Raw genomic sequence first — 23,932 nt, forward strand, 5'->3', positions numbered from 1 at the left:
TACATCGTAGTGTGCTGGGGGGACAGTACATCTAAGAAGGACAGCTACAAACTGGAGAAACTGATCAGGCGGGCCTGCTCTACGATCGGAATAAAACTGGACTCACTGGTGACAGCGGCAGAGAAGAGGACTGTGGAAAAACTACTGAGCATTATGGATGATGCCAGTCACCCTCTGCATACCGTTATCAGTAGCCAGAGGAGCCTATTCAGTGCTAGACTGCTTCATCCCAAGTGCAGGACTAATAGACTAAAAAACTCCTTTGTCCCACACGCCATCAGACTGTACAACTCCTCTCTGGGGGAGGGGGTACTAGGATGACATGACAGGGGATGCAAAACAATAACAATACTGAAATAAACTGCAACAAAAAACAGTGCAATTAACAGTGCAATAACAATGCAATACATTTTCATAACATGGTCACTACTGCATAGTTGCTCTTGTTATATTCTTATTTTTACTGTTATATTTTTATTCTTATTGTTGCTTTTTATTTTTATTCTTATTGTTGTATTTTATTTCTATTTATATCCCCTTTATTTACTTTTTACTTTTTGAACTCAATCTCAATTCTGTGCACTGCTGCTGGAATTTAAATTTACCTGAGGGAACTCTCCTGAAGGAATCAATAAAGTACTATCTATCTATCTGTCTATCTATCTATCTATTATTCTATCCATCTATCTATCTTATCTTATCTTTGTCCATGTGATCAGCAGCAAACTTTAGATGAGCCTTAAGGTGTCGCTTCTGGAGCAAGGGCTTCCTTCTTGCATGGTAGCCTCTCAGTCCATGGCGATGCAAAACACGCTTGACTGTGGACACTGACACCTGTGTTCCAGCAACTTCCAATTCATTGCAGACCTGCTTTTTGGTGGTTCTCGGTTGACTCTTGATCATCCTGACAAATTTTCTCTCAGCAGCAGGTGATAGCTTGCGTTTTCTTCCTGATCGTGGCAGTGACAAAACTCAAGACAGCCATGGCGTTATGTCCTTCACAAGTGTATGTAAACTTTTGACCACGACTGTATATATATATATATATATATATATATATATATATATATATATATATATATATATACACACAGATTTATATATACATATAGTTACTTTGCATGAAGTTGGCTTGTTTGTGTGTATATATATATATATATATATATATATATATATATATATATATATATATAACATACATATACTGTACATACATACGTATAGTTACTTTGCATGCAGTTGGCTTTCTTGTATGTATATGTTTATACATATGTGTGTGTGTGTATATATACACATATTTATATATATACACACACACACACACACACACATACATAAAAATATAGTTTTATTTATTTATTTACTTTTTTTAAATACTTTACATCTGAGCAGATCTGAGCTTAATCTAGAAATTTAAGTTTTGAAATTTGTAAAAAATAATAATGTACAACTTATATTATGAGTGGGGCCCTTTTGGATCCCCAATAGTTTTAGTGGGATTTGTTTAAACTCATTGCTCAAAAAATAACAAATTGAAATCAATATTTTGTTGCATAGTTTGTGATTTTGCATTAAGAACAGGTTTTTTTTTAACAAAACGGGCATAAAACATAAAAAAATAAGATAAAAAAATACTTTACATCGACAGATAAATCTGAAGTTGATCTAAAACTTTAAGCGCTGATTTTTTTTTATTTTTTATATATGACTTATTTTTTTACATTTTTTGACTGAGATCCTTCTGGGTCATTGGGACCAAACTTGAGGGGAGCCCTAAAGGTGAAAAAGAAATCCATATATGTATTGGTTTTAAAATTCAAAAATATCAAAATGGCCCGCGCATGCTTTAATTTTTCAATGTGCGGCCCTCAGTCGCTTGCTTTAGACCCCCATCACAACAACAATTTAGAATTTATATCCACTCACCTCAGGTTGGTCATGTTCCTCAAGGCCAAGCTGCGCACCATGGGGTTTGGATCCTGGCAGTCTTTCCTCAGTGTGTTGATGACCAGCAGCGACAGCTCTGGGTTCAACGCGGCATAGGAGCACAGGAAGACGTAGACCAGCTTCTTCTGGACCACGTCTACTGTGGCACACGCTTTGACCATCTCGCTGAACAGGTTGGACACATCCACGCCTTGCGACATCAGCCTAAGACGCGAAAAGAAGTGACAAATTCAACATTCAGATGACTGAACATAAATGGATCCGGATTTGGGCCCCACAAACTTGAGGTCATGAAAGGTAAACCAATTTTGCTGTCAAAAGTTCAATAATGAGGTGGTTGGAATCATATTATGAATGTGTAACTTTACCAAAACCCAGCATAAACCCTTCACTGTTCGCGAACACAGACGTCGTAACAACATCAAAGCTCACTTTTATGCATCCACACACAGCAACAACATTTGGGAACCAGGATGAGGTGATAGAAGAAAAGTCCCGAAAATTTGAACTCAAACCGTGGAGGCATGGCAGAGGCATTAATAAAACAATCTTGTTCAAAATGACTCGTTTGGAATTTGCACAACCTGTGACGTCACCAGTTAGGAAAACAGTCACAGAATTATCCATATATAGTATACATTTACACAAAGATGTTTAAGTTTAAGATGGTCTGTAAAACATATGCAACATTTGGACCAAAGAACCACTATTATGTGTTATGTACACCACAAGGAAGTGTTTTACATGTAGAAAAACCTCATAAAATGATTACTTTAGCCCCAAGTAGATGCACTAATAATAATCCTACATGAATCGGCTAATATCTACTTTACACTGTGAAGTAAAGGGAAATGTGACATATTCATAATCATATTTAAGTAAATAATGACAGGTTATATTATATTAAAACTCACATTTTGGCTAATTTAGGAATATATTAGGGTGCCTTAAAAAGTTAAAAAAGTCAAATATATATACATGTATATATTTACATGTGTTTCAAACAGCTAGTTTCAATTAAATTAAGTCAACAATTGTTTTTTAGTTGCATGTAAACAATAACAAACGGTGCGTGTGTATGTGGAGAGGTGCGGTTAGGTTTAGGGCGAGGTGAGGGCCCTTCAGGAGTCATGGGGCCACAAATAAAATTGCGTTTAGGGCCAAACACAAAAAGCCTTGTCCTCTTCACATTGGGGTGAACATGTGCAGTACACCCAGATGGAGATGCTGCCTTGGAATTAACCCTGACACCTTGTGTTGAATCAGCATTCTGGGCAATTTTAATTGATGAGGATGGAATATTTGTGTTTTGTTCACGTACAAAACCCAAAACCAGTGAAGTTGGCAACTTGTGTAAATTGTAAACAAAAACAGAATACAATGATTTGCAAATACTTTTAAACTTATATTCAATTGAATATACCGCAAAGACAAGATGTTTAATGTTCGAACTGAGAAACTTGCAAATAATCATTAAGTTAGAATTTAATGGCAGCAACATATTGCAAAAAAGTTAGCACAGGAGCATTTTTACCACTGTGTTACATGGCCTTTCCTTTTAACAACACTCAGTAAACGTTTGGGAACTGAGGAGACACATTTTTGAAGCTTTTCAGGTGGAATTATTTCCCATTCTTGCTTGATGTACAGCTTAAAGGCCTACTGAAATGAATTTATTTTTTTAAACAGGGATAGCAGATCTATTCTATGTGTCATACTTGATAATTTTGCGATATTTCCATATTTTTGCTGAAAGGATTTAGTAGAGAACAACGACGATAAAGATCGCAACTTTTGGTATCTGACAAAAAAAAGCATTGCCCCTACCGGAAGTAGCGTGACGTAGTCAGTTGTACATTTCCGCAAAGTTCCCTATTGTTTACAGTGATGGCGGCCAGAAGTGAGAGCGATTCGGACCGAGAAAGCGACGATTTCCCCATTAATTTGAGTGAGGATGAAAGATTTGTGGATGAGGAAAGTGCAAGTGAAGGACTAGTGGGGAGTGGAAGCGATTCAGATAGGGAAGATGCTGTGAGAGGCGGGTGGGACCTGATATTCAGCTGGAATGACTACAACAGTAAATAAACACAAGACATATATATACTCTATTAGCCACAACACAACCAGCCCAAAGGACTGTTCACCTAACCCAAGGTTCATAAAGACTATATATTTACCCAAAGTTACGCACGTACGGGCAAGCGATCAAATGTTTGGAAGCGCGCGGGTGGGACCTGATATTCAGCTGGGAATGACTACAACAGTAAATAAACACAAGACATATATATACTCTATTAGCCACAACACAACCAGGCTTATATTTAATATGCCACAAATTAATCCCGCATAAAAACACCTAGGTGTTTGTTGTGCTAGCTCCTAGCCATAGCTGGGAGCTAGGAGCTAGTATACTAGCTCCCGTCCATATAACCCGCCAATACAATTCAAACACCTGCACAACACACACAATCACTAAGCCCAAAGGACCGTTCACCTAACCCAAGGTTCATAAAGCTTATATATTTAACCAAAGTTACGTACGTGACACGCACGTACGGGCAAGCGATCAAATGTTTGGAAGCGCAGCTGCATACTCACGATACAGCGTCTGCGTGTGTGTATCCAAATCAAAGTAATCCTGGTAAGAGTCTGTGTTGTCCCAGTTCTCTACAGGCGTCTGTGTATCGAAGTCAAAGTCCTCCTGGTAAGAGTCTCTGTTGTCCGAGTTCTTCGATCTTGACTGCATCTTTCGGGAATATAAACAATGAAACACCGGCTGTGTTGTGTTGCTGACTTCCCTCGCAAAATACTCCGCTTCGCACCGACAACTTTCTTCTTTGCTTGCTCAGCTTTTTTCTCCATAATGCAATGAACAAATTGCAACAGATTCACCAACACAGATGTCCAGAATACTGTGGAATAATGAGATGAAAACAGAGCTATTTCGTATTGGCCTCAATGGGGGAGCCATACCTCTGTTCTACTGGCTACGTCACGCGCATACGTCATATCCAAAGGAGTTTTCAACCGGAAGTTTAGCTGGAAATTTAAAATTGCACTTTATAAGTTAACCCGGCCGTATTGGCATGTGTTGCAATGTTAAGATTTCATCATTGATATATGAACTATCAGACTGTGTGGTCGGTAGTAGTGGGTTTCAGTAGGCCTTTAAGTTGTTCAACAGTCCGGGGTCTCCGTTGTCGTATTTTACGCTTCATAATGCGCCACACATTTTCAATGGGAGACAAGTCTGGACTACAGGTAGGCCAGTCTAGTACCCACACTCTTTTACTATGAAGCCACGCTGTTGTAACACGCGGCTTGGCATTGTCTTGCTGAAATAAGCAGGGGCATCGATGATAACGTTGCTTGGATGGCAACATATGTTGCTCCAAAACTTGTAGGTACTTTTCAGCCTTATTGGTGCTTTCACAGATGTGTAAGTTACCCATGCCTTGAGCACAAATACACCCCCATACATCACAGATGCTGGCTTTTGAACTTTGCGCCTATAACAATCCGGATGGTTCTTTTCCTCTTTGTTCCGGAGGACACAACATCCCCAGTTTCCAAAATTAAATTTGAAAGGTGGACTCGTCAGACCACAGAACACTTTTACACTCTGCATCAGTCCATCTTAGATGAGCTAAGGCACAGCGAAGCCGGCGGCGTTTCTGGGTGTTGTTGATAAATGGCTTTTGCTTTGCATAGTAAATTTTTAACTTGCACTAACAGATGTAGCGACAAACTGTAGTTACTGACAGTGGTTTTCTGAAGTGTTCCTGAGTCCATGTGGTGATATTCTTTACACACTGATGTCGTTTTTTGATGCAGTACAGCCTGAGGGATCCAAGGTCACGGGCATTCAATGTTACGTGCAGTGATTTCTCCAGATTCTCTGAACCTTTTGATGATATTACAGACCTTAGATGGTGAAATCCCTAAATTGTTCGCAATAGCTCGTTGAGAAATGTTGTTCGTAAACTGTTCGACAATTTGCTCACGCATTTGTTCACAAAGTGGTGACCCTCGCCCAATCCTTGTTTGTGAATGACTGAGCAATTCATGGAAGCTGCTTTTATATCCAATCATGGCACCCACCTGTTCCCAATTAGCCTGTTCACCTGTGGGATGTTCCAAATAAGTGTTTGATGAGCATTCCTCAACTTTCTCAGTCTTTTTTGCCACTTGTCCCAGCTTTTTTAAAACATGTTGCAGGCATCAAATTTCAAATTAGCTAAAATTTGCAAAAAATAAGGTTTTTCCAGTTTTAAACGTTAAGTATCTTGTCTTTGAATATAGACTGAAAAGAATTTGCAAATAATTGTATTCTGCCAACTTTACTGGTTTTGGGGTTTGTATGTGGGCATGGCTGCAACTACCATTGAGGACACCGAGGTCATGTCCAAAGTATTTTTTTTTAGGTGACAAATGGATGATGAAATGACTGACTGTAAATATACTTTGTCTCGGACATCGTGTGCGCTGTACATCACCATGCGTAGATCATCTTCTGTCAATATACGATCTTTGGTCATGCACAGCTCGCTACATTTCCAACAATGTAACGCAAATAAGTCCACTTTTATTTTAAACATCATGTGATCATGTGTCAACATTTTATCCATCCATTTCCTACCGCTTGTCCCGTTCAGGGTCGTGGGGGGTGCTGAAGCCTATCTCAGCTGCATTCGGGCGGAAGGCGGGGTACACCCTGGACAAGTTGCCACCTCACATTTTACCCCAAATGTATTTATGGCCATGTCATGCTCTGTCATGATTACAACGTGAACTAAAAATGTTGTTTGTCACTTCCGGTGGCTCCGTGGCAGATGTCTTTAGTAGGTGCTTTACAAACCACATGATCTTGGGTTCAAAATGGTCGTAGTTGAAAATTTGGTATGCTTTATAAATTTATGTTTTAACAGTGGTGGGCCGTCAGGGCCAGCAAGGCCTTCTCTGCTGGCCTAACATAATCAGAAATCATAATCATAATTAAAGATACAATTATTTTTTCATTTACTTTCCCTAAATATCAAAGTATTCATATTCTCTTCATGTCATATTGCGCTTGTTCCAATGCTGTTGTTTTTAGTTTGAGTTTGTATTCAATCAGAATTCAGCTAGCTTATGTTGTCATGCTGTACGAACTGCCTTTAGAATCGACAATGCGAGTGTCCGTGCACTGTAAGCGGACGGGGACCTACAGGTGATAGACAGTTGCGATAGCCAATCAGATCACAAGTTGTTGTCAGTAAGGCCTTCTAGCTGGCCTCACGTTGAACGTGACATTTACGTGTCCTGTGATTGGATACTCACCGGGACCGTTAGTGGATGAATTTGAGAACCAATACAGTTGATAGACAGTTGCAATAGCCAATCAGATCACAAGTTGTTGACAGTATGAAAATGAAATGGGGAAATGCCCGCCATTTCCACTCGAATAAGCCGACGACGAGGGTTACCACTGGCTTATACGGCGCTGAATAGGTGCTACGAATGGTGAATTAAAATATTTAATTTTTTCACTTTTAATATGTTTTTTGCTATTTTAATTTTGACAGTTTTAATTGATTTGTAAATGTGCCAGAAAATAACCCGTTTTGTACACTGTTGAGGTGTTCAATGCCCAGTAGTGCGTAAATGTGTTCCTGTATAGTATTTTTCCAGCAATGTTCATGTGGTTACATAAATTAGGGTATTTTGAGAGGTAATCACTGAAGTCGGACATCACTGAAGGCCTAGGTGGGAAACGCACGGCCCGCCACTGCGTTTTATCCATGCATCCATCCATTTTCTACACCTCGTCCCTTTACGGGTCACGGGGGGCGCTGGAGCCTATCTCAGCTGCATTCGGGCGGAAGGCGGGGTACACTCTGGACAAGTCACCACCTCATCGCAGGGCCAACACAGATAAACAGACAACATTCACACTCACATTCACACACTAGGGCCAATTTAGTGATGCCAATCAACCTATCCCCAGGAATGTTTTTGTTGGTGGGAGGAAGCCGGAGTACCCGGAGGGAACCCACGCAGTCACAGCGAGAACATACAAACTCCACACAGAAAGATGCCGAGCCGGGATTGAACTTAGGACCTTCGTATTGTGAGGCACATGCACTAACCCCTGTTCCACTGTACTGCCCACTTAATTATGTTAAAATACGCTAAACTTTGGGATATTAATAAAAAAGGGGACTGGTACAAAATTATGCTGATTATCAAAGATGTTAGATGAGTGATAGTTATCTCTCAATTAAAATGTTTGTTATTCTGGAAATTCATTTTGTTGTTCAAAGTAATATAATTGATATGATGCTGGGATACCCATGATTCTGGCCTTTCAAAGTTCCTCTTGGACCACCAATTTCTGACTTCGGTATTTGTCAAATCCTAGTTACGGCCCTGTGTGTGGGAACATGATTTCTGGGAGCTCCGGAGACCATTTTAGAAAAAAAAAAAGTGGAATTGAGTAATTCAGAGATGCAAAGACGTGTGTGTGTGTGTTCGTACTTAATCACTTTGAGGATGGCGTTCCTGTAACGCAGCTGATCCGACTGGACGTGAGGGTTGGACAGAGCTCTCCTCAGGTCCTTCACCATGTCCTCGTTGCCAAGGTATGGCATGGGGGCAGCAGACAACCTATCAGGTACGGTCATAATTAAAGTTAAAGTACCAATGACTGACACACACACACTAGGTGTGGTGAGATTATCCTTTGCATTTGACCCATTACCCTCACCCCCTTGGAGGTGAGGGGAGCAGTGAGCAGCATAGTCATGTTGTCAAGCTTTAAAGATGATCGCAACACAGCTGAATTCAAATGCTTGGACATGAACGTGGACTAGTAGACATTATCAACGAGGGAACAGAAACGAAATGCCAAAAGCACGCACACGTCTTGCTTAGTTATTACCCCTAATACAAATGGAACGTTTTTGATATATTCAAGACTCAAACTGTATCTAACATCTGCCGCTACAACGCAACATTCAATATACATATTTAACGGTCACTCTTACCGCTTTTAATCACTCCTTGGATGACAAGGTTGTTTACTTTGCCGTAAACATGCACTTCCGTGTTTTTTCTTCTGCTTTACTTTTCATGGGAATGCTGCTCCCTGGTGGTCGGAGAGTAAATTGCTGTTTGCCACTTGTCGAGATTGTAATTAACAGAGATGTCCAAAGTGCGGCCCGCAGCTATTTTTTAATGGCCCGCGGAACATTCTTAAAAAAATATTAAAAATATGTATGCAATAAAAGAGCAAACAGGTTAAATGTAATGAGACAAAGTTGCAATGTTGATTAATCATATAGCTACCACGCAGGCTGTCAGTAAAACATTTGTTTTTATGAACTATTGAGCTACTCAAGGCTCCAATTACTTCATCAAATATTCAACTTTCTAATTGTTTGGGGGAAAGTATTGCATATTTTGTGTATTTGACATATAAAAAAAATAAGGCTTCTAAGACAAAAAGGACATACAACAAAACAAAAAAATATTAAAAGAAATGATAAAAACTTACAATCAACGTAAAGATCTCAAGTTGGTCTAGACTTAAGTGTTGAAAGTAAAACTTTTTTATAAAATACATATTTTCAGAGTAGGGCCCTTTTGGATTTCCAACAATTTTAGTAAGACTTTTTTTTAAACCGTCATTGCTCAAATAGTATATATGTGTATATACTTCCTGTATATATACAAACCCCGTTTCCATATGAGTTGGGAAATTGTGTTAGATGTAAATATAAACGGAATACAATGATTTGCAAATCCTTTTCAACCCATATTCAATTGAATGCACTACAAAGACAAGATATTTGATGTTCAAGCTCATAAACTTAATTTTTTTTTGCAAATAATACTTAACTTAGAATTTCATGGCTGCAACACGTGCCAAAATAGTTGGGAAAGGGCATGTTCACCACTGTGTTACATCACCTTTTCTTTTCACAACACTCAGTAAACGTTTGGGAACTGAGGAGACACATTTTTTAAGCTTCTCAGGTGGAATTCTTTCCCATTCTTGCTCGATGTACAGCTTAAGTTGTTCAACAGTCCGGGGGTCTCCATTGTGGTATTTTAGGCTTCATAATGTGCCACACATTTTCAATGGGAAACAGGCCTGGACTACAGGCAGGCCAGTCTAGTACCCGCACTCTTTTACTATGAAGCCACGTTGATGTAACACGTGGCTTGGCATTGTCTTGCTGAAATAAGCAGGGGCGTCCATGGTAACGTTGCTTGGATGGCAACATATGTTGCTCCAAAACCTGTATGTACCTTTCAGCATTAATGGCGCCTTTCACAGATGTGTAAGTTACCCATGTCTTGGGCACTAATACACCCCCATACCATCACAGATGCTGGCTTTTCAACTTTGCGCTTATAACAATCCGGATGTTTTTTTCCCTCTTTGGTCCGGAGGACACGACGTCCACAGTTTCCAAAAACAATTTGAAATGTGGACTCGTCAGACCACAGAACACTTTTCCACTTTGTATCAGTCCATCTTAGATGAGCTCAGGCCCAACGAAGCCGACGGCGTTTCTGGGTGTTGTTGATAAACGGTTTTCGCCTTGCATAGTAGAGTTTTAACTTGCACTTACAGATGCAGCGACCAACTGTAGTTACTGACAGTGGGTTTCTGAAGTGTTCCTGAGCCCATGTGGTGATATCCTTTACACACTGATGTTGCTTGTTGATGCAGTACAGCCTGAGGGATCGAAGGTCACGGGCTTAGCTGCTTACGTGCAGTGATTTCTCCAGATTCTCTGAACCCTTTGATGATATTACGGACCGTAGATGGTGAAATCCCTAAATTCCTTGCAATAGCTGGTTGAGAAAGGTTTTTCTTAAACTGTTCAACAATTTGCTCACGCATTTGTTGACAAAGTGGTGACCCTCGCCTCATCCTTGTTTGTGAATGACTGAGCATTTCATGGAATCTACTTTTATACCCAATCATGGCACCCACCTGTTCCCAATTTGCCTGTTCACCTGTGGGATGTTCCAAATAAGTGTTTGATGAGCATTCCACAACTTTATCAGTATTTATTGCCACAACTTCTTTGTCACGTGTTGCTGGCATCAAATTCTAAAGTTAATGATTATTTGCAAAAAAAAAAAAGTTTATCAGTTTGAACATCAAATATGTTGTCTTTGTAGCATATTCAACTGAATATGGGTTGAAAATGATTTGCAAAGCATTGTATTCCGTTTATATTTACATCTAACACAATTTCCCAACTTATGGAAACAGGGTTTGTTTGTATATATATATATATATATATATATATATATATATATATATATATATATATATATATATATATATATATATATATAAATATATATAAATAATGACTATAAATAATGACAATAAAAATCAATGGTGGTTTCAATTTTTGATCTATTTAAGGCTCCAATTACTTCACATAAAATATTGCACTTAGAATTTTTTCTTTGGGGGGAAAACATTCAATATTTTGTGTGGGGGGTTTGACAAAAAAGTGCATAAAACATAATAAAAAAAAAGGAAACTTAATATCAACAGATACACCTGAAATTGATCTAGAGACTTAAGCGTTAATAATAATACACATATCTGACAATTGCACTGTGCACCAATTGCGCTCTAAAAATAAACTTGCTTTGAATTTTTATGAATGAGACCCTTCAGGGTCCCCGAGACTAAACTGGAAGGGAGCCCTAAAGGTAAAAAAATATATACTGTATTGGTTTTGAAAAATATATTTTCAGTGTGCAGCCCTCAGTGGAATAAGTTTGGACACCCCTACTGTAACGTGTCACTATAAATTTACTGTCTTTATATTTTATTATTCTAAAAATACAGATGTGTTTTTTTAACCACTGGTAATTACTTAGTGATTTAGAGCGCTGTATAACGGCATCATACTGAGTGATGTTTATAATAAATGTAGAAGTAGCATTTTTGTGTACCTATATTTTGATCAACTCCACTTTAAAATACAACTCTTAAAAGTATATATATAAGGTCTTTTAAACCATGTCGTGTATCTGATTCCAAACAATGACTGATTTTCTGGAAGTGAGACTTGCTCTTCGTACAATGTGATGTTCTCCTAGGCTGCATGTATCTTTCACAGTAAAGATTCCTCGTACAAATGAAGTGAATTTTGCACACATAATTTTGTTTTAATTAAGTGTGGTAAGCAGGAAATCCAACAGCTTTAGGCCTCCAGCAGGCCAAGTCCCCCCCACCCCTCAATAGAAAAACATCGACTCCACCTGTCCCAGTAGGCCAGGGTTTACAGGGTGGAGCGTCATAAGCGGGAAGACTGGAAGCGACTTGGTGCTGGAAGACCCACCAGCTGATCTTGCTGGTCTGGGAACAGCACCGCTTGTCCAGAGGAAGCTGCTCAAACCTTCCTCTGGACTGTAGCAGCTGATCCAGGCGCAAGAACAGATAAACAAACTGATTTCCATGGTATAAATGCATTCACACATTACAGAACCCTCATCTCCTTCCCACATGATTCACCAGTAAGACACTTGGAAAAAACAACCCATTCATATCATTCAAACATACACATCCACTCAGTTTGTATCAGAATTTAGGAGGCTTGACTCGGAATGTTTTTCTCGTCACAGTAATCCTAAAACGGCTTTTTTCTTACTAAAGGAAATGTGTTGAAAAGTTAAATGCAATTAGTCAAGCTATGAATCTGACAAGGTGAATTTTGTTTTGATCATTTAAGAAGCCCACCTCCAAGAACAGCGGTAGAGAAAAGATACACAACGATGCACACAGTCTATGACAGGTTGGGAAGAGGCACGGGGCTTGCCGAGCTGTTCTCTCGATTGGCTACTTGGCTTCCTCGCGGGTGGACCTCGATGATGCGGGGCTTGTCGATGATGCGAGCACGGCGGTCTCCCTTCTCTACGATCCCGATGATCCAGGCACCCTGACACCCAGCTCCCGAGCTCTGGCTCTTCATCTCAGAACAGAACTTGGCGGCTTGCTCCCTGGGCAGACACACCAGGAGTCCGCCTGGAGAGAGAGCAAGAGGAAGTCGTTTATGAATATTTATACACTTACAGTGGCCCACGATAAATTGATATATATCACAATAGACACGTAATCCATAACAATAAAAAGTGCGCTCGATAAAACGTCCGTTATAAATATTTTTTCTTCTTTGGGAGAAAGAGGAAGTATGGAAGCAAGGTTGGCTGCATGAACAAAGGCATTTGCTCTCTGGTAACCGAGCAACGCATGAAGTAATCACTGATCAATGGGAGTGACACGCTAATAGCCAATCAGGTAACAGTATTGACTAAGGGTGTAAAAAAAGCCCAACTATTTTTAGATTAATTGCAATTCTTATTTGTAAACTATTCAAAAATATATTTACTTTTGTATTTAAATCTTTCCAGCCACTTAGACATATCATACTGTTGATGTAGATGATCTATATCTGCTGTACAGATTTATTTTGGAAAAGAGAAGTGTTGGATACTTCTTGTTGCCTTATTTGACTTTATTAAATGTTTGGGTAGAATTGTATTAAACAAAACCAGTTTACTTTTAAGTAATTTAGAAATGTATCAGAGATGTTTATCTATTTTATGGAGGAATGTAGTTTATCATAGAACTGGCACCCAATGTTAATAAAAAGTACTGATTTGGAATTGATAGATCGATTCTGAATCGAATCGTTGCCTCCAAGAGTCAAATCGAATCATGTGGTGCTCAAAGATTCACAGCCCAAATATTAACTATGAAGTTTGCTTGTCTGGCGGTGTATTCTTTGCATGGAGTGAGAAGAGAAAGTCAAATTGAAGAAATTGTGGATAAAAGAGGAAAGAAAAGTCACCTGGACAGGTTTTTGGATTTTTCCTAAGGGACTGTAGTCAAACCAATGTGGTCTGTAAATGATGCAAGGCAAGACCGCTAATACCACACCACCTTAGCCGCGCTCACCCTTTAGAGCACAGCTGTAACTTTTTAGAAGTAAACCTGCAGAAAATAGTTCTTCTAAGGTTTCTCTAGGTTTACATTTTCACACTATGTTCTTACACTTTATGAAGCATTTCTTACATATTCCTTATTTTTAAGAGCTTATTAAGTGTTTAAAGTGATTTTACTATGTTGTTTACACGTTTGAGTGATTTCCAGGCTTGTGTTGACATTTCCTTTCTGGCTTGATAGCGGAGGGATTATAATCAGAAGAAGGCCTGCTCCTTATTTTCCATAGGTCATAACAAATGTCAATAATTATCAATATCGACCAATATATTAATAATGTTTAAACAATTACTGCATAACAACAATTCATTTTCCATAGTTGAATAAGAATAACAGGGCAAATTAATGTTACACAGCTGTTATTTCCTAGCACAAAACCTGCAGAAAATAGTTTTCAGGTTTCTCTATGTTTACATTTTCACACCTTGCAGTATTTTCTTACACTTTATGAAGCATTTCTTACATTATGCTTTATTTTTAAGAGCTTATTGTTAAGTGTTCAATGCGATTTTGCTATTTTGTTTACATTGAGTGTTTTCCATGCTTGTGTTGACATTTCCTTCCTGCCTTGATAGCTGAGGGATTATAATCAGAGGAAGCTCACACTTCATATAAAATCTTTTTTCGTGCTCCTTATTTTCCGTAGGTCATAAAAGTATCAATAATTATCTATATAGACGGATATTAAAACAGAAAATAATTGAGAAATACTACAGTAAACCAACATGTAAACTCGATTATAAGAAAAAAAAAGTCCTACCAGATGTTTCTGATGACGTGCCCTGAAGCAGACTGAATATGTTTCCACATGCTTTACTGACGGCAGCCATCTTGGCTATGATTGGTAGGTTGTGGATAACAAAGGCCACCTCGCTGCGTTGCTGTGCTGCCAGGTTGTTGGCGTGACCCAACAGACCGAAGCCTGTCACGTCTGTTGCTGCGTGGGCCTGGAACTTGTGCATGAGGCCTGCCGCTGCAGAGGAGAAAAGAAATAAGCATGATGACCACAAAAAAGTATTCTGGAAAAGCTCAACATTAAAAAAAAAAACCCACAGATATAAAGGATGGGCTCAGACTAATAAACGGACCACGACAACAAAAGGCATGCCCGTACCTGTTCGGTTCAGTGTTGCCATGGAGAACATGGCTTCCTGATAGGCCTCTTTTACTTCCTGTTTGGTGATGACAAGCTTGATCTTGTTCCACCGATCAGTCTGGTTGGACAAGATGATCCAAAGAGGAGGATCAACATTCATTGTTAGTCGAGCACACTAAATCCCACTCTCACAACAGCAGCCAGTCACAGACCTGTTCGAGCCACTGGTGAGCATTGACAGCCACCTGTGTCCCCAGAGGTTTAGTTAGGACCAGCACGTCTCCTGGGACAGCACCATCTGGCCTGGAGAAAAGTGCGATACAGAGTAAGGGCGCCTCTCCATCCTCCTTATACAGCAATCTGTTATTGGGAGGGGTTGGAATCATGCAAGACCAGATCCGAGCATTTTGGTCTTTGCCACGATCACATTTCAGGTCACGTAACCCACACTGGGGTTCTAACATGGGGATTTTAAGTAGCAGTATAATAGGAAAATACATGCTATTTTTATGCTGAATTGTTTCATTTGACCTGTTAAACCATGTCAATTATATCTCCAGCCCATCATCTATGTGAGCATATCGTCCAGACATCCACAAAATGCCACAATTTCAAACGGCCATTTTGAGCATGCCGCTCAAAATTACCGTATTTTTTGGACTATAAGTCGCAGTTTTTTTCATAGATTGGCCGGGGGTGCGACTTATACTCAGGAGCGACGTATGTGTGAAATTATTGACACATTACCGTAAAATATCAAATAATATTATTTAGCTCATTCACATAAGAGACTAGACGTATAAGATTTCATGGGATTTAGCGATTAGGAGTGACAGATTGTTTGGTAAACATATAGCATGTTCTATGTTATAGTTATTTGAATGACTCTTACCATAATATGTTATGTTAACATACCAGGCACGTTCTCAGTTGGTTATTTATGCGTCATATAACGTACACTTATTCAGCCTGTTGTTCACTATTCTTTATTTATTTTAAATTGCCTTTCAAATGTCTATTCTTGGTGTTGGGTTTTATCAAATAAATTTCCCCAAAAAATGCGACTTATACTCCAGTGCGATTTATATATGTTTTTTTCCTTCTTTATTATGCATTTTCGGCCGGTGCGACTTATACTCCGGAGCGACTTATAGTCCGAAAAATACGGTACTTCGGCAATTTCCGTGCGTTCGGGACCTGATGGCGTCAGAGAGGAAACTCCTTTGCACTTTGCCCCCAGTCAGCAGATCAGGGACTATGTTTACACTGCAGACCAAAGTGAACCAAATCCGATTTATTCTATCTGACGGTTTGGATTACAAGTAAAATGGGATCTTTATCAGACTCCGGTACAAACGCGCACAAGCCCTAATGTGGCCTCAAGTGAAAACAAAGGAAGTTGACCGGATTCCGTAAATGAACAAGGAAGTCAATGCTTCTACTACTAATTTGCAACATAAAAGCCTCCACACATTAAAAATTTGTGTTTTTTTTACGTGAAAATAAATGAAAGTAATATAATGTATGAATGGATGTATATAGTGTAATATATTTGGGAGGGTTCTAATCTTGTTATGGCTTTTAATTACTTACGTTGGAAGTTTTTTTTTTTTTTAATAAATTTTTTTGTTGGCATTGAACATTGCAACATTAACTAGAGGTAGTTTGGCTGAGTACCATCCCTACTTGGCATTGACTTACATGATGAACTCGCTTGGCTGGCAGACGACTGAGGCCACTCCCCCTATAATGATCCACGGATTGATTACCGTTTGGCCGCCTGTGACCGAGGTCCCTCCCTCCTCGGCGGCGTCACGAAATCCCCGCATCATTAGCGGCATTACACGCTCGCGATCCTGTGACAGACCATCACGAGAAACCCCACTTAGATGATGTCAACAAACAAACAAAAACTAATATTACCTTGTCGTTCATCTTCTGGCTGACACTGAGCAGCATCAGCATGTTGTCACACTCCGTGATGCCCATGGCGTAGAGGTCACTGAGGACATTAGCGCACGCTATCTTGCCCTGGAAGACCACGAGAGGACGAACAAATCAACAGCATGAGATCTTCTTGTCAGCATTGGATTCAGACATCCTCAAAGTTTTCAGCTTTCTGGTGGATTACGTTGCAATTGATTGATGTCTCTGACCTCATTTATATATATATAGTAGGTCTTGAAATACTGCTGTGATGTAACTTGTCAATGTTGTTCTGGTAAAATCTTGTTTGGTATGTACAAGTTAAAAATAATTGCAATGCTAATTTACATTAGCCTGTCACAGGGATTGTTCGTTGTAGGTTAGCATTAAGCTAACAGCATTAGAGACAACCCTTATCTTCTATAGTAGAATTAATTTTTTTCCAAACCATTTTGTTGATTTAACATGATTCTTACATGTATCTCCGCTTCATCTCTAAATTCATGTAATGTTAATGTGGAGATATTAACAAACAACCTCAAGTTGGAAGTCTTTTCATCTCTACTTTAACTAAGTTCCAACATTTAGGGAGGGCAGATTAAAATGTAAAAAAATGTGTTGATGTGATACAATGCAGCGATAAAATATGCGGCAACAATTTAAAAAAATACAACAAAACGATGTCACAAGAAAAATATGTAGATAGCAACAACAGATTTCTTCCGCCTTTTGAAAACCCTCGTTTCAGACAATTATGGCACTTAAACAATGTCATTTTGACATATCCCCAGCCAAGCACCCGCTACAAATTGATTGCCTCTGTCACACAAAAACATCTTTGTTTAACATCAAGCTTGTCGTTGGTGGAATGCTACCAAATCCAAATGTGTTCAAAATGTGGTTCCTCGTGTCATGTGAGAGAGTGCCTGTCCCACTGTGGCCCTCTTAATTGGTAGTAGAGTTGCACTAATGGATGAGTTCCTCACCATCATGTATGGATCCTCCACCAGGGGGTAGAAGAAGTCTGTTGTCTGGACTAAGGAGAGGCCTCCATGCCTCAGAGGGATCACGCAGCAGTCCATTCCCACTCCTGGAAGGCATGATTATTTTCTATTCATTACAAGCCTATTGCAGGATTAGAATACATATTTAAATGTTTTGATCATGTCATTTTTTCGTTAACTGCTGTACGATGTGCATTTCACTCAAAGTTATTACTCTTTGGAGGAACTATAGAAAAGTGGTTCTGGGCCTGACAGTTGGGAATTATCTATCAAATATTTTTATAGCGAGATCATAAAAACCTGTTTATGAACTTCAAACTACAGTTTTTAACATTACGAGAGCCCAAATAATCACCTTTGCACTTCTTGAATCCAAAATAGTTACACTGCCTGAGGTCTTAGCCAATCAGTGGCCACGACGCCAAACATCGGGGTCTGATTGGTTTTCGTGTCATCAAGTGGACAAAACTACACTAGTGATGATATTTTAGTTAATTTAGCCATTTTATGCTTTAATGTAGGCCCAAAATACTTTGAATGTGCTCAAAGATAAACAAAAATATGTAACCAGCGATAGAGTGAAGTAGGGCTGCTTCGATTAATCGACATTGAGGTTTTAATGAGTGCTGTTTCCTAACGACAAGAGCCGGAGGTTTTTTTTCTCTCCGCCGTCACTGGCATTTGAGTGACAGACAATTTCGCCAATTAGATCAAAAGTGTCTCTCGCTTCGAAAACTACAGGTGGGGGAAATATTCGATTTTATAGATGCATCGCAATACGGACATGGACGATTATAGAATCATTTAGTAAATGTCAATGAATAGAGATAGATTGATAGTACTTTATTGATTCCTTCAGGAGAGTTCCCTGAGGAAAATTAAAATTCCAGCAGCAGTGTACAGAATTGAGATCGAATTTAAAAAGTAAAAAGTAAATAATGGGGGTATAAATTGAAACAAAATAGAAAAATATTACAATAAGAATAAAAATAAAAAGCAACAATGAGAATAAAAATATAACAGTAAAATAAGAATATAACAAGAGAAACTAGGCAGTAGTGACCATGTTATGAAAAAATATTGCACTGAAAAGTAAATAAAGTAATGCAGGCTGTTCTAAAATTAGGCTGACTGCAGCGAGCCACCTCCTTTAAGATAGGGCACATATGTTCCAGTTTTGCACACATTTCTGTTAATTCATAAATGTTAAAGGAATCAATTTAACTGTTACTTATTACAAATGCACTGTTATTAAAAGTTGCAAGTTATAAACACTTATTTAGTGAAATGAAACAAAATTTAAAACTGCATGATAATTAAAGATGCAACAATAATCGATTTTTAATCAAATTGTAATCGAATCGTGAGGTTCCCAAAGATTCCTACCTCTATCTATGGTATCAAATGTATCGATATTTTGCTTTGGGAAACGTTACTAAAGGGCTAGTATCGGCGGTGTTGATATTTCGGTATCTGTCCGCACAGAACTACTTAACATGTCTTCCCTCACTCGTTATTTCTCAGTTGTATGCATTTATATTAATATAACAATCGCAAATCGAATTGTTATATGTCAAATCGAAATTAGATTTTTTTCTTGAGTGAAGCGCGATGTTGCGAGGGACGACAAAACATTACCAGGGGCTGACCTTTGCCCTCAAAATATGCTGAATCATACTACATAACATAATTTGTTTTATGCGTTTCCCATGTTGTTTTTTAAAATGATTGTGTTAGTACTTGTGTAAATATCAATGGTTATCGGAGAAAGCATATTCAGTAGTAGTTGTTGCTGTTGTATGTGACAACAAGTGACATGTTGACGCAGGTTAGCTAGCATGTTCAGCTAGGCTCGCTAACAACGGCATGCTAGCTTTCCGAGATAACAATACTAACCAAGCCGGGGGCCGGGCAACTGTTGTCCGAACTCAGGCGCCTGATCTCCGTCCTTCCCTGGCCCGTCGGCCCGGTCCGACTCAAGTCCCGCCAGGAGTTTGAGCAGAGCCTCCTGCGGGACTTTGCAGCCTCATCCTTTCAAGCCCGAGAATGAGGTGAGACGGAAGCCGCGCTCCAGGCCGTGGTCCTCGGGGTTGAAAGGCTTGTACCCAGGGGGTAAACACCCCTCGGTTCCCATGGCTTCTGTTTGTGGAGGCGGGGAAGTTGAGTCTGACATGTCTGCCCGGTGAAGCCTTGGGAGAGAACAGGGCGAGAAGAAACAACACACACCAGCTCTTCAAAGAGTGAATGGAGTCGTGAGTCAAGCCTTCACGGGAAGCGCTGCACTTTACACCCTACCAAAATAAAACCAACGTGGCCTCCACATCAGCACTTTTAGTGTTTCGTATTTCAGAAGTATACGCATGGTTACCACAAATCCCAGACTACAAAAAAAGCGATTATTTATACATAAAAACTGCATACTTAAACGTACAATATATTATAATAAATAACACTACCTTTATTTTGAAGGAAATGCTTGTAATTTCCTCTTTCTTAATGCGGAAACACATTTGCAGTGCAATTGCGCCACAATACAATAGTCACTACCAAGTCGATTTCCGCAAGTGAAAATGAATTAATTTCACTTGCGGAAATTATTGGCTTTTTTGCCGATATCCGATATTCCGATATTGTCCAACTCTTAATTACCGATACCGATATCAACCGATACCGATATATACAGTCGTGGAATTAACACACTATTATGCCTAATTTGGACAACCGGGTATGGTGAAGATAAGGTCCTTTTTAAAAAAAAAAAAATAATATAAATAAATTAAAAACATTTTCTTGAATAAAAAAGAAAGTAAAACAATATAAAAACTACGGAGCCCCTAAAGGGACATGGGATTTTTTTTTTTTTTAGACATGTATAAACTTTTCTCTTTTTATTAAAAAAAAAAGAATTTATTTTTTATTTTTATTTATTTTTTACTAAAAGTTTCTCGTGCGCACGAGAAACTTTCTCGTGGCCACGAGAAAGCATTGGATATGTACTGATGGTTTGGTGTGTGTTAAAATGGCAGTTTAGGAGTTAATATGGCTGTATTTCCAATTAGGACTTTCCCCCATGTGTGTTGTGGCAAAATGTGAATGCTTGATTAGTAGGTGTGAGACAAACACTTTATCTTCCTGGTTATTGTAACGCTACGTGTTTGACATTATTTAAGACTTTATCATGCCCGGGAAAGGACAGTTTTCCTCTTCTGTGGCTGTGGGGGGTGGGCGTGGCTTGCGGACCTGCAGCGAAGCGGAGTGTGTCAGTTAGTCCCATGTTGATGTGATCAAACTTCTTTCTTGCTTGAAAAATACACACACAATTGTAACTGTTATTTATTCCTGCAAATAATAAATATGTACAACGTGTTTGGATGTATTCATTTATGTAAAATTGTCATTAAATGTAATATTGCCTGACAAAAAGTGATTCGACGTACGTAATATTTTGATATTTACACATCGCATATTTACACACGCGCATCTGACTAGAATACCCTTATGTGCATTACATATATCAACATCAACTACCTACTGTACTGTTTACTTGTTGAAATACCCTTTTTAGAGCAAATATCTACCCATATAATTTATATGTGTATATATAATATATAAATATATATATATACGTATATATATATTTTTATACATGTCTTAAAAAAAAAAATCCCATGTCCCTTTATAGGCTCCATAAAAAACAGTTACATAGAAACTAGTAATGAATGAAAATTAGGAAAATTAACTGTTAAAGGTTAGTACTATTAGTGGACCAGCAGCACACACAATAATGTGTGCTTACGGACTGTATCCCTTGCAGACTGTATTGTTATATATTGATATATAATGTAGGAACCAGAAATATCAATAACAGAAAGAAACAACCCTTTTGTGTGAATGAGTGTAAATGGGGGAGGGAGGTTTTTTGGGTTGGTGCACTAATTGTAAGTGTATCTTGTGTTTTTTATGTTGATTTAATAAATAAACAAAAAAAACAGATACCGATAATTTAAAAAAAACGATACCGATAATTTCCGATATTACATTTTAAAGCATTTATCGACATCTCTAAAATTAATGATTTCAAATTATTAATAATATCTTACAAAATGGTTAGAAATGGAAAAGCTTTTAAATTATTGTCATTTGTTCTTCATCTTTTTGTATCGTCTTTTTTTTAACATGTTTTGATTGTATAAAGATGTCAATGTTGAAATGTGTTGGAAATGCCTTGATTTGTTTGTACATTGTCAATTTGTGTGTTCAGTTCTTCTTAAAAAAAAAAAGGCAAACAAAACAATGATATACTTACTAAATTTGATGAAGACGCAGTTTTAAAAATGCATACATTATATTTGTATTTCCCATTACCACCTAAGGTGAAATAAACAACATAAACAATATTTATCCATACGAAGACTTTTAAGGACATGGATTCAACATACATAAGAGAGAATGAAGGATATACTTTGTGTCAAACTGTCAAAAACCCATCAATCAAAATGATTTATGACCTATAAGCCCCGCCCCCTGGCATTTGGTGTGTATGTCCCGCCCCCTAGCTTCCGGTGTGTATGTCCCGCCTTCTGGCCTCTATGATTTGATAAGATATGATTTATATTTACTATATTTAATTTGACAGGAAAGATGTGTCTCTGTCCTCTCTATATATTTAATATAATCAATTCAATTTGAATTCCCGGCTGGCCTTGGAACGCCTCGGGATCCCCCGGGAAGAGCTGGACGAAGTGGCTAGGGAGAGGGAAGTCTGGGCTTCCCTGCTTAGGCTGCTGCCCCCGTGACCCGACCTCGGATAAGCGAAAGAAGATGGATGGATGGATGGAATTTGAATTTATTGCAGCTATAGTCACTGTGTGTAGACTTGAAGGGGGTCTTGTATCCTTAGTGAGGGTTTTTTTACAGGAAGTTTGGGGGGGGGGGGGGGGAGTACCCCTCCCTGCCTATTTTATCAAGATAACGATGACCTGTTAAACATCATCCCTGAATTCTGAAAAAAATGGTGAGGGTGTTATATAAGACATGTTAATGTTTACATATTGTTTTAATATTTTACACAATGTTTTTAATTGCAAGTCACTATATTGTAGGAATTATTTTTGTATTGTCCAAATGTTTGATATACGTATTGTGAATTTAAGTTGCATTATAAGTGTAGCTTTTATCGTCATTGTACAACAATACAACAACATTGGATGAATAGCTGCAAGTCAACTTTAGCTTCTTGATTTTACAATATTTTGTATAGTGTTTTTTTTTTGTGCTTTTAGACTACCATCAAGCCCCATGCTTTTATCATTGCTTTTTCTTAAATCTAACCTTGTTTGCGTGTATGTTTTTCACCAACACATAATAGTTTATTGTATGTTAGTATTTTAGAACGACTCTTTTTCAAAACTAACAGACGAAGGAAATACAAGGTGACTTTAATAGTAGTCTTTGCAACAATGATGGATAAGCAGGGTATTCCTACTCCATTTGTACATCTATTCATTAAAGTTATGTTAAACCAGACCCAAACCTGTTCACCCAATTACTTTTTTCAATCACTTTTTCTGTTTCTTTTTTATTCACTACTCAGTTTGTCAATGACTTAGCAAGTTTGTTTTTCAAAACCTATTCAAAATGTTCAACATTTTAGGATTGTATTATTTTTTGGTAGCAATATTGTACATGTTTAAGAGCAGAATGTTTCCCACAACCCTACTGCACTTGTATATCTATTTATTAAGGCTAGGTTATGGTAAATAATTGTGTTACTCTTTAACTATTTGTGTGTACATACCTTACTGATTCATATTGGCTGAATTTCTCATAGATATTGCTAGTCATTGCTTTCAACACTTTCAACTGATTTTCAGTTGTATTTCATAAAAAAGCTAACATAAACAACTAGCTGTTATGTGGATGAAACAATGTCTGAAA

The 23,932-nt window shown here is 38.4% G+C and overlaps 2 protein-coding genes across 2 annotated transcripts in view; both read right to left on the bottom strand.

Moving 5' to 3' along the window:
- ap4b1 (adaptor related protein complex 4 subunit beta 1) overlaps positions 1-9,102 on the bottom strand; it is a 33,555-nt gene extending 24,453 nt beyond the window's left edge. The window contains exons 1-3 of the mRNA XM_062052200.1: positions 8,973-9,102; positions 8,464-8,592; positions 1,927-2,151 (exon numbers count right to left, since the gene is read on the bottom strand). Of these exons, the coding sequence (XP_061908184.1) occupies positions 1,927-2,151; positions 8,464-8,576 (338 nt within the window). The 5' untranslated portion in view covers positions 8,577-8,592; positions 8,973-9,102. The remainder of the gene's footprint in view (positions 1-1,926; positions 2,152-8,463; positions 8,593-8,972) is intronic.
- Positions 9,103-12,110: 3,008 nt separating this feature from the next.
- Positions 12,111-20,277, bottom strand: sephs3 (selenophosphate synthetase 3). The gene is made up of 8 exons (XM_062054211.1): positions 19,892-20,277; positions 17,978-18,081; positions 16,989-17,096; positions 16,767-16,921; positions 15,278-15,368; positions 15,084-15,183; positions 14,730-14,942; positions 12,111-12,991 (listed from the first exon to the last, which is right to left on the bottom strand). The coding sequence occupies exons 1-8, from the start codon at positions 20,166-20,168 to the stop codon at positions 12,753-12,755; spliced, it is 1,287 nt and encodes a 428-aa protein (XP_061910195.1). The 5' UTR covers positions 20,169-20,277; the 3' UTR covers positions 12,111-12,752.
- Positions 20,278-23,932: the final 3,655 nt, after the last annotated feature.

This window comes from Entelurus aequoreus, linkage group LG07 (assembly GCF_033978785.1).
Source record: "Entelurus aequoreus isolate RoL-2023_Sb linkage group LG07, RoL_Eaeq_v1.1, whole genome shotgun sequence".
In the NCBI taxonomy this organism is placed as follows: domain Eukaryota; kingdom Metazoa; phylum Chordata; class Actinopteri; order Syngnathiformes; family Syngnathidae; genus Entelurus; species Entelurus aequoreus.